Source organism: Gigantopelta aegis, chromosome 3 (genome assembly GCF_016097555.1).
Source record: "Gigantopelta aegis isolate Gae_Host chromosome 3, Gae_host_genome, whole genome shotgun sequence".
In the NCBI taxonomy this organism is placed as follows: domain Eukaryota; kingdom Metazoa; phylum Mollusca; class Gastropoda; order Neomphalida; family Peltospiridae; genus Gigantopelta; species Gigantopelta aegis.
In genome coordinates this window covers 94261121-94274696 of record NC_054701.1, presented here as the reverse complement: position 1 = coordinate 94274696, position 13576 = coordinate 94261121, and the positions used below count along the sequence as shown (strand labels likewise).

The 13576-nt window shown below is 40.5% G+C and overlaps 1 protein-coding gene across 5 annotated transcripts in view; it reads left to right on the top strand.

Annotated features, from left to right (window-relative positions):
• Positions 1–13576, top strand: part of LOC121369379 (dynein heavy chain 12, axonemal-like) — a 121842-nt gene that overhangs the window by 31585 nt on the left and 76681 nt on the right. For all 5 annotated transcript variants that reach the window (XM_041494440.1, XM_041494438.1, XM_041494439.1 and 2 more), the window contains exons 17-27: positions 659–935; positions 1771–1956; positions 3710–3910; positions 4830–5024; positions 6610–6731; positions 7368–7650; positions 8393–8669; positions 9525–9850; positions 10543–10635; positions 11184–11576; positions 12088–12317. In XM_041494440.1, coding sequence (XP_041350374.1) covers positions 659–935; positions 1771–1956; positions 3710–3910; positions 4830–5024; positions 6610–6731; positions 7368–7650; positions 8393–8669; positions 9525–9850; positions 10543–10635; positions 11184–11576; positions 12088–12317 — 2583 coding nt within the window. The remainder of the gene's footprint in view (positions 1–658; positions 936–1770; positions 1957–3709; positions 3911–4829; positions 5025–6609; positions 6732–7367; positions 7651–8392; positions 8670–9524; positions 9851–10542; positions 10636–11183; positions 11577–12087; positions 12318–13576) is intronic.

Genomic DNA, 13576 nt, shown 5'->3' with positions numbered 1-13576 from the left:
CGACCTCAACATTTTAAGGGGAGCTATATCACTCATTCCCCCTCACTTCCCAGAGACTAGTTCAAGGAGAGTCATTTTTATCTCCCCTTAGCATATGCATTTATAGGGTATCAGTATATTACTACAAAACGATTAAATATCAGTGTTCAGTGGCAATATCTGATTTGATTCCCTATAATTTGATTAAGGTGAACAGTTAATCATTCCCTTCAGTTTGTTTTCATAACGAGTTCTGAATCACCAACTGGGTATTGATTCCGTATATACTGAATCAACACCTGAATATTGATTCCATATATACTGAATCAACAACTGGATATTGATTCCATATTTACTGAATCAACACCTGAATATTGATTCCATATATACTGAATCAACAACTGGATATTGATTCCATATTTACTGAATCATCAATGTGATATTGATTCCATATTTACTGAATCAACACCTGAATATTGATTCCATATATTATATACTGAATCAACACCTGAATATTGATTCCATATATACTGAATCAACAACTGGATATTGATTCCATATTTACTGAATTAACACCTGGATCGTGATTCCATATTTACTGAATCAACACCTGGATATTGATTCCATATTTACTGAATCAACACCTGGATATTTATTCCATATTTACTGTTTGAACCAGGTGGATGGACGGGGCATTCATGGAGCTGGACTCTGAGGCGATTGAGGCTGAGGTGGATGAGTACTGGCGCGAGACCTACAAGATCCAGAAGATCTTCAGCCAGCGCGTCAAGAAACTGATGATGGAGAAGGACGAGCGCGACCGCGAGAAGAAGAGGAAACGGCGGCAGGCGGAGGATTCCGGGGAGGAGGTCAAGGAGGATGAGGATGAGGAGCTGCACGTCCCCCAGGCTCTGAACGTGTGTAACACCTGCATGGACAACATGAAACAGTTCAAGGTGAGTCGTTATCACCGTGGTTGCCCCAGGCCCTGAACGTGTGTAACACCTGCATGGACAACATAAAACAGTTCAAGATGAGTCTTGGTCATTATGGTTATCATGGCTACTCGTTATATTGAGTAGAGATGGTACTACAGGTGAACCTGGCCCATGGTCATCATGGCTACTCGTTATATTCAGTAGAGATGGGAGTACAGTTGAGCCTGGCCCATGGTCATCATGGCTACTCGTTATATTCAGTAGAGATGGGAGTACAGGTGAGCCTGGCCTATGGTCATCATGGCTACTCGTTATATTGAGTAGAGATGGGAGTACAGGTGAGCCTGGCCCATGGTCATCATGGCTACTCGTTATATTGAGTAGAGATGGGAGTACAGGTGAGCATGGCCCATGGTCATCATGGCTACTTGTTATATTCAGTAGAGATGGGAGTACAGGTGAGCCTGGCCCATGGTCATCTTGGCTACTCGTTATATTGAGTAGAGATGGGAGTACAGGTGAGCCTGGTCCATGCTTTTCAAATGTTAAAGTCATGACTCAAAAACTTCAGCAGATGCTCCAGACTTGATCTGAATGACATATCTGCACAAATCAGAGTCACAACGACTTCTTGACATCATCCAGTATATGCTGTTTTTGTATGGTTGACAGTTCTTTAAGGCTTTGAGTCTAGACTTAAAAAAGTTTGGTATCTTTGGTAGAGCATCTGCCTTAGGTATGATTGACTTTTGGGTGTGACCTCCCCAGTACACTGATACCATGCTGTGAGTTAACGTTTGTATTCTACAATTACTGTGTTCCAGTGATCATGTTTTGTTTTTGATGTTTGTAGGAGTACATTCCCGTCATCTCGATCATGTGTAACCCAGGTATCCGCGGCCGTCACTGGTCCAAGATGTCCGAGATCGCTGGTTTTGACCTGACGCCCGATGCTGGCACCACGCTCAAGAAAGTGCTCAAACTCAACCTTGACCCATACATGGAGCAGTTTGAGTCGATCTCGGCGGCTGCCTCAAAGGTAAGAGTTAGACCGCTTACATTCAGGCTAGAAGTTTATGGTTTTATGGCGTCAGACATATGGTTACGGATCACAAGGGATCTTTTATGAGTGTTTTACAAAACTTATTAAGTGTAAGATGAGTGATTTTATAAAAGTTATTGAGTCCAAAGTCAGGGTTAACTGAGATTAGCGCATAAATTTCTCATTTGATATACTATGTAAGGTTGCTTACACCAAAGTGGATTAAATCCCCATACATGGAGTTAAAATTGTTTGACACATAAGAGATTGTTTTTCTCTGACTGACATCTCCTGTTCTAACATCTCCTGTTCTGACATCCCCTGTTTTGACACATCCTGTTCTGACATCTCCTGTTTTAACATCTCCTGTTCTGATATCTGTTCTGACACATCCTGTTCTGACATCTCCTGTTCTGACATCTCCTGTTTTAACACATCCCATTCTGACACATCCTGTTCTGACATCTCGTGTTATGACAACTCCCGTTCTGACACATCCTGTTCTGACATCTCCTGTTCTGACACATCCTGTTCTGACATCTCCTGTTCTGTAAAAATACTCTTCATGTACTATTTTGAGGCTGTTAATTGGCTCTTTATAGAAACATGAGTGGCATGAATACATCGATTCTTATCTACATTTCATTTTACAGTACATAAGTGTTAAACATCCTTTGATGTTTATTTAGTACTAGTGGGTTTTTCTGTATTTAGTTCATTAAATAAAAAAATAAGCAGTTTGGTATTGGCCAACAGCTAAATCATATTAGACATGTTTCTTAAACATGGGCGTGTATTTTTGTGACATTTCTTTATGGAGAAGATGATAACCCTTTTTGTATGTTGTAAATAGAAAAATGAGGAGTTTTTGTGTTGTATTGGTAAAATTGAGAAATTAACAATTGTCATCTTTAATAATTTTTTGTTCTGTAACGACAGGGTACCCACGAATCAGGAAAACAGGGATTTTTTTTTTTTAAATTCCCTGCAGGGAAAATTCAGGAACTTTGAGATTTTTGTCTGATTCAGGGAAAATACAGGGAATTTTGTTGAGTCCTATATTGTATATACATGAATATATATACAAAATCATGTAAAAATGTAACAAACCTAAGATATTGGTGTTTTGGATTCCTTTGTGTTTTCATGAGGGTATTGAATGATAGCTACTGGTGATTTCTAGTGTATGTTTCAGAAACTATCTGTCTATTTTTAGTGAGAAATCATCTAGTCACTATATCAAATTGTACCACCAAGGAAAATGTCATGTTTATATGATCAACATATAGCACCCAAAACACTAGAAGTCAAGAGTACAAGGTTATACCAGACGTAATCTATATACAAGTATTGTTATATTTGTAAACCATAATCTTTATATTCAGCATGTAGCGTTTACATGTAGTTATAATACAACACAATGCCTAATGTTTTACACAAGGACCACAATGAACATTTGTAGTTTTTATGGCTAGACAATATTAACAGCAACTGGAACACTGGGGAAATAAATATTAATGAGTTGAAATGTACTCACATATAAATATTGTCACAATATGTTGATTATGGTATTTGGAGGTGACGGCGCTGCTATTGGGTGTGGCTAGAGGCCCATGTATACAATACAAAATCATGGCAGGAACAAATCTTTTACAACGGAAAATTCAGGGAATTTTAATTTGAAAATTCTGTGGATACCTTGAATGAGGAATTCTCATTTTTAATAATTGAGTTTTTGTGCCGTATCTAGGAATTCTCGCTGGAGAAGGCGATGAAGAAGATGATAGAGGACTGGACGATGGTCGACTTCAACCTCATCATGTACCGCGACACCGGCATCCACATCCTGGCATCGGTGGATGACATCCAGACCATCCTCGATGACCAGATCGTCAAGACCCAAACCATGCGGGGATCGCCCTTCATCAAACCATTCGAGAAGGAAATCAAGGTGACGGTCAATTTTACTGTGTATATATACTGCTAGCAGGTTTCACCATGTTCTACTATATGCCCATACTGTTACCATGTTCCACTTTATGCCCATACTGTTGCCATGTTCCACTTTATGTCCATACTGTTACCATGTTCTACTTTATATCCATACTGTTACCATGTTCTACTTTATGTCCATACTGTTACCATGCTCTACTTTATGTCCATACTGTTACCATGTTCTACTTTATGTCCATACTGTTACCATGTTTCACTATATGCCCATGCATACTGTTGCCATGTTCCACTTTATGTCCATACTGTTACCATGTTCTACTTTATGCACATACTGTTACCATGTTCTACTATATGCCTATTGGGGGTTGAAATTGACTGAAATTCCTGTCGGATATTCAATCTGCTAAGCTTACAAATTCTTTTGGACTGAATCAAAACCTGCCGGACAAAAGATGCATGATCATAAAGTATAAACTCAAAATAACTGCGAGACCCACAAGATGAAAGGCAAAAAAGATCTCCTGGCCCATGATGATGTTGACCGGGACCACATTATTTCGACTCTTGCCTATAGTTTCTGTGTTTGACAGTGTATTTCTGTGTTTGACAGTGTGTTTCTGTGTATGACAGTGTATTTCTGTGTTTGACAGTGTGTTTCTGTGTATGACAGTGTATTTCTGTGTTTGACAGTGTATTTCTGTGTTTGACTGTGTATTTCTGTGTTTGACAGTGTATTTCTGTGTTTGACAGTGTATTGCTGTGTTTGACAGTGTATTTCTGTTTTTGACAGTGTATTTCTGTGTTTGACAGTGTATTTCTGTGTTTGACTGTGTATTTCTGTTTTTGACAGTGTATTTCTGTTTTTGACTGTGTGTTGCCCTATTTGACTTGTTTGACTGTGTGTTACTGTGTTTCAGACCTGGGAGGATAAGCTGATCCACACCCAGGACACGATTGATGAGTGGCTCAAGGTCCAGGCTCAGTGGCTCTACCTGGAGCCGATCTTCTCGTCGGAGGACATCATGCAGCAGATGCCCGAGGAGGGCCGGCTCTTCCAGATGGTCGACCGCAACTGGAAGGATGTCATGAAGCACACCGCCAAGGACCCCAAGGTTTTCACTTACATATATTACAAATAGCACACCGCCAAGGACCCCAAGGTTTTTACTTACATATATTACAAATAGCACACTGCCAAGGACCCCAAGGTTTTCACTTACATATATTACAAATAGCACACTGCCAAGGACCCCAAGGTTTTCACTTACATATATTACAAATAGCACACTGCCTAGGACCCCAAGGTTTTCACTTACATATATTACAAATAGCACACCGCCAAGGACCCCAAGGTTTTTACTTATATATATTACAAATAGCACACTGCCAAGGACCCCAAGATTTTTACTTACATATATTACAAATAGCACACCGCCAAGGACCTCAAGGTTTTCACTTACATATATTACAAGTAGCACACCGCCAAGGACCCCAAGGTTTTCACTTACGTATATTACAAATAGCACACCGCCAAGTATCCCAAGGTTTTTACTTACATATATTACAAGTAGCACACCGCCAAGGACCCCAAGGTTTTCACTTACATATATTACAAATAGCACACCGCCAAGGACCCCAAGGTTTTCACTTACATATATTACAAATAGCACACCGCCAAGGACACCAAGGTTTTCACTTACATATATTACAAATAGCACACTGCCAAGTATCCCAAGGTTTTCACTTACATATATTACAAATAGCACACCGCCAAGGGCCCCAAGGTTTTTACTTACATATATTACAAATAGCACACCGCCAATGACCCCAAGGTTTTCACTTACATATATTACAAATAGCACACCGCCAAGGACCCCAAGGTTTTTCACAATGTCTTCTACAAAGATGCTTTTGATCTCAGTGTATTTAATAACTGATCCCCTGATATTTATCAATCTACAAATATCACACTGCTAATGATTCAGTTATATTTAATAACAGCTGTTCAGTTGAACTAACTATATATGTTGCATCGAAATTGCCCCTAATGTATTTATAACTCTTATTTTGTTAAAATTTAGATGATACTGAGAGTAATGTACCATTGTTTGTCATTGTTCCAGAGAGGACAATCATCAATTAGTTTTTTGAAAATCCTTATTTTTAACTCTGTTCCTGTTCTTGTTCAAGTATTATGTAATGCTCTTTTGGTCAAAATTAGACACCCTCTCTTTCCCCTGTAATGCTAGACCATATACCCCTAAAATATTACATAACACTTGGAGACACACCCACGCCCCATTCTCAAACAAGTCATGCGATGGATGTAATATAATTTGAATGTTGACCTACTGTTTTGAGATTTGGGAAGTTGCAGATCTATATGCATTTCAACTCTTATTTTTAATCCTTTTTGTGTAATACGTCTATAGCCCATCCCACAGGCAATGCATTTTTTTATACTATGAAATATACTACTTGTTATTTAATTCTAAGCTGATTGTTTTCTAAATTGCATGCAAAAGTAGTATATTTTTTGATGGGACGGACTATTTTTTTTTTTTTAATGTGTTAATTATGTAATGCTATTAAATCCACCCATCCACCCACTGTAACACTACATAATGTTTTGATTTACACCCACCCAACCCGTCTAGCATTATGTAATATTTGAACCATGTGTGTTGTGTGTTGTAGGTAATGGTGGCCACCAGTCTCCAGGGTCTCCTGGAGAAGTTACAAGACAGCAACGGCTTGCTGGACAAGATCAACAAGGGTCTCAACGCCTACCTCGAGAAAAAGAGGCTCTTCTTCCCACGGTACGTCATACAGCAACATCAGGTTAACATGAGGTGACATGTTTGTTGTGAATCTGTTATAAAATACTACTGTGTACCAAGGGTTTGAATTCTCATTCAACAAGACGCTCTTCTTCCCACAGTACGTCATACAGCAACATCAGGTTAACATGAGGTGATGTGTTTGTTGTGAATCTGTTACAAAATACTACTGTGTACCAAGGGTTTGAATTGTCATTCAACAAGACGCTCTTCTTCCCACGGTACGTCGTACAGCAACATCAGGTTAACATGAGGTGATGTGTTTGTTGTGAATCTGTTATAAAATATACTGTGTACCAAGGGTTTGAATTCTCATTCAGCAACAAGAGGCTCTTGTTCATATGCTACCACATACAGCAATATTAAATACATTATTATATTAGCACACAGTGACACTATACATTTGTGATAGTAATAAAGGTTGTCAGCTGATTTAATAAGAAAGTTCACAAAGGTTTGACCTCCAGCATTGGTAAAACTTCATATGAACATTTAAAAGTATCAGCTTGTTGGCATTTTTAAAATCAAATATTGCATGATTGGAATATATTCGCTGTTATTCACATGAGTTTTATTGCATTAACGACCAGCTGATTTGTTGATTGTTTCACTCAGATTCTTCTTCCTGTCTAACGATGAGATGCTGGAGATCCTGTCCGAGACGAAGGACCCGACGCGTGTCCAGCCTCACCTCAAGAAGTGTTTTGAGGGCATCGCCAAGCTCGAGTTTGATGCCAAGCTTGACATTCTGGCCATGTTCTCGAGCGAGGGTGAGAAGGTGACGCTGAGTCAGCAGATCTCGACGTCGGAGGCGCGCGGGGCCGTTGAGAAGTGGCTGCTGCAGGTGCAGGACATCATGCTCATGTCCATACACGACGTCATTCAGGCAGCCATCGACGTAAGTACAGAACTCGAAACACCAAACACTGTGGTGTCATGGGCAAGCGTGTGTTATTGGGGAGTCCACATTACTGGGACGTGTGTGTTATTGGGAAGTCCACATTACTGGGACGTGTGTGTTATTGGGAAGTCCACATTACTGGGAAATGTGTTATTGGGAAGTCCACATTACTAGAAAATGTGTGTTATTGGGAAGTCCACATTACTGGGAAATGTGTTATTGGGAAGTCCACATTACTGGGAAATGTGTGTTATTGGGAAGTCCGCATTACTGGGAAGTCTGCATTACTGGAAAATGTGTATTTTTGGCAAGTCCACATTACTGGGAAATGTGTGTTATTGGGAAGTCCGCATTACTGGAAAATGTGTGTTATTGGGAAGTCTGCATTACTGGAAAATGTGTATTTTTGGCAAGTCCACATTACTGGGATATATGGCGAGGAAGTAAATATTACTTGGAAGTGTGTGTTTGTGAGACATTAAAAAATACATACTTTATTTGGTAAGAACGGTCTAAAGAAAGAAGCAAACCATTCCAATTACTATATGAACAAAACATATTTCACTGTGTGACCATACTGTTTTAACTAAGTCTTTATTAAAATAACTTATACTAGCTATTATTAAATGCTGAACAAAACCAGTAAAAACACACCCATTAATGACACTTTGCATAATGAGCAACTATGATTACAGTTAAGATTTAATAAAGGAAATACTGTATTTGTTGTTATATACAGGCGTACATGATATCTCCGAGAACCGAGTGGGTGCGTGAGTGGCCGGGCCAGGTCGTGCTGTGTGCATCTCAGGTCTACTGGACGAGGGATGTCCACGAGGCTATCCGGAGCGGGCCGCAGGGACTGCACGACTTCTGGGACCGGCTCGAGGCACAGCTTCATGAAGTCGTCGCCCTCGTCAGAGGGAAGTTGTCAAAACAGCAGCGAGTCACCCTGGGGGCGTTGGTCGTCATCGACGTACATGCCAGGGATGTGGTGTTTGACATGGCCGACAAAGGTATTTTCAGTCTCTTTTTCTTTTTCAGTTGCTAGGTACCATACTAGAAAGTCCATAGGTGTACATTCTCCCAGTTTTATAGGGGGACAGGATGGCTTTTGCCTGAATTAAACAAAAATGCCTGAATCTAGATAGCAACATTTATTCATATTAGCATTACTGCCAAACAGCTATGTATGAGGTTGCAAACAAATCACTACTCAGTTTTACATAGATTACAACTAATTTTGAGGGTAGAATGATGGCAGGTTAGCACATTTTGCCCAAATATCTCTTATTGTTTTTATCCGAATTTGAGGATTTGCTCCAGCCTGGGGGTTGGGCAGGTCCCCCTCATCTCATACGCTTATGAGAAATTCTGGTTTTGGATGTGTATATATAAAATATATATGCTTATGTTTCTATTACGTGTTTTTGTGTAGTGTAGTGTAGTGTAGTGTAGTGTAGTGTAGTGTAGTGTAGTGTAGTGTAGTGTAGTGTAGTGTAGTGTAGTGTAGTGTGTTGTGTAGTGTGTGTGTGTGTGTGTGTTTGTGTATTTTCATTGACTTTTTATGCAGCAAATATATTGTGTTATTGTATAATTAAGGTGTTAATTTATGTAAATTTTGTTTAACGACACCACCAGAGCAAATTGATTTATATTCATCAGCTATTGGATGTCAAACATTTGGAACAAGAAACCCAATGGGCCCACCGAGGAGGATCAATCCTTGGTGTTGTGAAAGAGAATTACTGCTAATCAGTTACATTTTAAATTTGTTTTAAATTCTTACCCCCTGTAGGTGTTTCGAAGGAGATTGAAAGACTTCCAGTGATCCACAATTTAAACTTGTTTTAAATTCTTACCCCCTGTAGGTGTTTCGAAGGAGAACGACTTCCAGTGGCTGTCCCAGCTTCGTTACTACTGGGAGGAGAGCAAGATGATGGTGCGCATCACCAACGCGACTGTCAACTACTGTAACGAGTACCTGGGCAACTCGGCCCGGCTTGTCATCACCCCCCTCACCGACAGGTGTTACCGCACCCTCATCGGGGCCTTCCACCTCAACCTCAACGGGGCCCCCGAGGGGCCGGCCGGGACAGGGAAGACTGAGACCACGAAGGATCTGGCAAAGGCGATTGCTGTGCAGTGTGTGGTGTTCAACTGCTCCGACGGTCTCGATTACATCGCCATGGGGAAGGTATCAGATTCGCTTGTCATGAGGTCGTTGTTGTCTGCAGGTTTTGTTAAGATTTGTTAACATTTTGTTGTCACAAGGCGGTTGTTGTCAGGCTTTTTATGTAAAGTTTGTTTTGTTTAATGACACCAGTAGAGCACTATTGGATGTCAAACATTTTGTAACTCTGACATAGAGGCTTAGAAAGGAAACCCACCACATTTTTTCATTAGTAGCAAGGGATCTTTTATATGCACTTTCCCACAGACAAGAAAGCACATACCACGGCTTTTGACCAGTTGTTGTGCACTGGTTAGAATCAGAAAAAAACAATCAGTTGAATGGATCCACCGAGGTGGTTCAATCCTGCAATGTAAGCACCTCAGGCGAGAACTCAAGCGACTAAGCTAAATCCCACCCATGCCCAGCCTAAAAAGAGAAAAATATGGTACTCTAAAAGAAAATCAAATTCCACACTTAGCTTGCATGGTGATATGATAACGAGACATTCTCAGCCACTCACTAACACAGATTCAGATACAGTCTTTGTATTGGTACATTTACTTTGTTACTTGAATATCCTGTACGAACTATAGAAACCTAGAGTAATATGGCATAGAAAATATACCACATGCCTTGCCTATAGTGTTACCTCACACATTTGCCCATTTAAGGTTCTGCTTGTAACTCACTACTACCATTTTTTCTTCACTCAGTTCTTCAAGGGCCTGGCCTCCTCTGGTGCGTGGGCTTGTTTTGACGAGTTCAACAGAATTGATTTGGAAGTGCTGTCCGTTGTGGCTCAACAGGTGAGAGTCGATGCCCGTTTGTTAATTAACTACTTTAGTATGATTTGTTTATCGTTGGATAAACTGGGTGCATGGTCAGCTGGAAAAGGCACTTACTGAATGTTGGATTGCTTTTGCAATGGCTTTGTTTCTAAATAGTGCTATAATTGTACTTTTTTTGGATTAATTTAAAATTTATTATTGACAGAGTATGTGCTATTTTTGTCAAAAAGTGTTGGTCTTTTTATAAATTGTGGAACAGTGAATGAAAATATTTTTACTCGTGAATTGCTAAGTACATATGATATCTGTTGCATGATTATGTATATAATAAAGGTTACTATTAGTTTATTTTCATAATATATTCCTTCTGAAAATTCCTATTAATCCATCATCTTTGTATGTTCCTTTTGTGTTTTTTTATTTGTTTCATTTTAATATTTCTTTCACTACTTTTATATGAGTTAACAATCATCAATTTTCCCATTTCTCAGGGGGTTGGGGAGGGGTATGGGGAGATGGTTAATTATGTATATGACACTGTGAATGTGGTGTTGTTGTTGTCTCAGATTCTGTGCATCATCCGTGCGATCCAGACGAAGGCGGTGTTTTTCATGTTTGAGGGCACCGAGCTCAAGCTCAATGACAATTGCTACGTGTGCATCACGATGAACCCCGGCTACGCGGGCCGGTCTGAGCTGCCGGACAACTTGAAGGTCTTGTTCCGCACGGTGGCCATGATGGTGCCGGACTACGCCATGATCGCTGAGATCTCACTCTACTCGTTCGGCTTCCTCAACGCGCGCAACCTCTCTGTCAAGATCGTCACCACTTACAGGCTGTGCTCCGAGCAGCTGTCCTCCCAGTTCCACTACGACTACGGGATGCGTGCTGTCAAGGCCGTGCTGTCGGCTGCCGGAAACCTCAAGCTGAAATTCCCGGATGAGGACGAAGATATTTTGGTAATTAATCCTGCTTGAAAAGATATCTGTAATAACTAGAAGAACAGAGAGAGGGAATATGAAATTATGGATTGACACACCAAAATGCTTATCATTTTTAATAATGCTATAGCTGTCTAATAAGTATTATTTATCTGATGCATAAGATGTATAAAATTGTTTTTATACAAAAAGTTTTAACGTTATTTGGTTGCCTTGGTAATGAAGATGGCTGTGGAAAGGTGCTAAAATGAACCAAAATTAAGTAAAAATAGTGGGGAGAGGATTTTGGTTCAAAATAATAGATTCATTGGAATTGTTGGCAAATGTTTCTTACATTTTCAAACCCACATCATAAAATATCTAGCTATTTCATTAATTTGTACCTTCTTTTCATGTGGCATTATGGTACTGGCACATACATAAAATATCTAGCTATTTCATTAATTTGTACCTTCTGTTCATGTGGCATTATGGTACTGGCACATACATAAATTGGAGGTATTGTCTAAGACTGTTTTGTTCACTGCAGCTCCTCCGATCGATCATCGACGTGAATCTGCCCAAGTTTCTGTCACACGACATCCCGCTGTTTAACGGGATCATCTCGGACTTGTTCCCAGGCCTCAAGCTGCCGGAGGCCGACTACAAGGTGTTCCTGGCAGCTATGGAGGAGGAGTGCCGCAAGAAGAACCTGCAATTCGTCGACTTCTTCCGCGAGAAGATCATCCAGACATTCGAAATGATGATCGTCAGGCACGGGTCAGTTCACGCTCAGTGCACCTTTAGAGCTCAGTCATTTGGGCACAATTAACCGGGACCTTTTGTGTCTTTAATCTTATCGGAGTGCAGGAAGATCATTTTAATTCAGTACTGGCAATAACAGCTGCTGGAGAGTTTTGTCAATATTCAGAAATGCATTTTGAGTTATTTTAATCTAATTAAACAACATTTCAGTGGTTTTGAGGTGAAATATTTTGAGGTCAGCATGTTTGTGATTAATTTGAGCATGATTATTTCGGCACAATGTTTATTGCCTCGACTATAATGCTATCTATAAAGCCCTTCTCATATATGCTATCTGACTGTTGCGTCTGATGCATCTTCGGCTTGTGTTTTGGGCATATACATCATATACAATTATGTTATTGCAGCTGCCCACATGTTTTCAGACACACACATCGCACGCATCCAGTCTGGAAGCTCTCATTGAAACCAATGTATTTGGATTTAGTTTTTTTTGCCGGACCACACACACACACACACACTGACTACACACACACACACTGACTACACACACACACACACTGACTACACACACACACACTGACTACACACACACACACTGACTACACACACACACACTACACACACACACTGACCACACACACACACACTGACTACACACACACACACACACTGACTACACACACACACACACTGACTACACACACACTGACTACACACACACACACTGACACACACACACACACACTGACTACACACACACTGACTACACACACACACTGACTACACACACTGACTACACACACACTGACTACACACACACTGACTACACACACACACGCACTACACACACACTGACTACACACACACACACACTGACTACACACACACACACTGACTACACACACACTACACACACACACTGACTACACACACACACACACACACACACTGACTACACACACACTGACTACACACACACACACTGACTACACACACACTGACTACACACACACACACTGACTACACACACTGACTACACACACTGACTACACACACACACACACACACTGACTACACACACTGACTACACACACACACTGACTACACACACACACACTGACTACACACACACACTGACTACACACACACACACTGACTACACACACACACTGACTACACACACACTGACTACACACACACACACTGACTACACACACACTGACTACACACACACACTGACTACACACACACACTACACACACACTGACTAC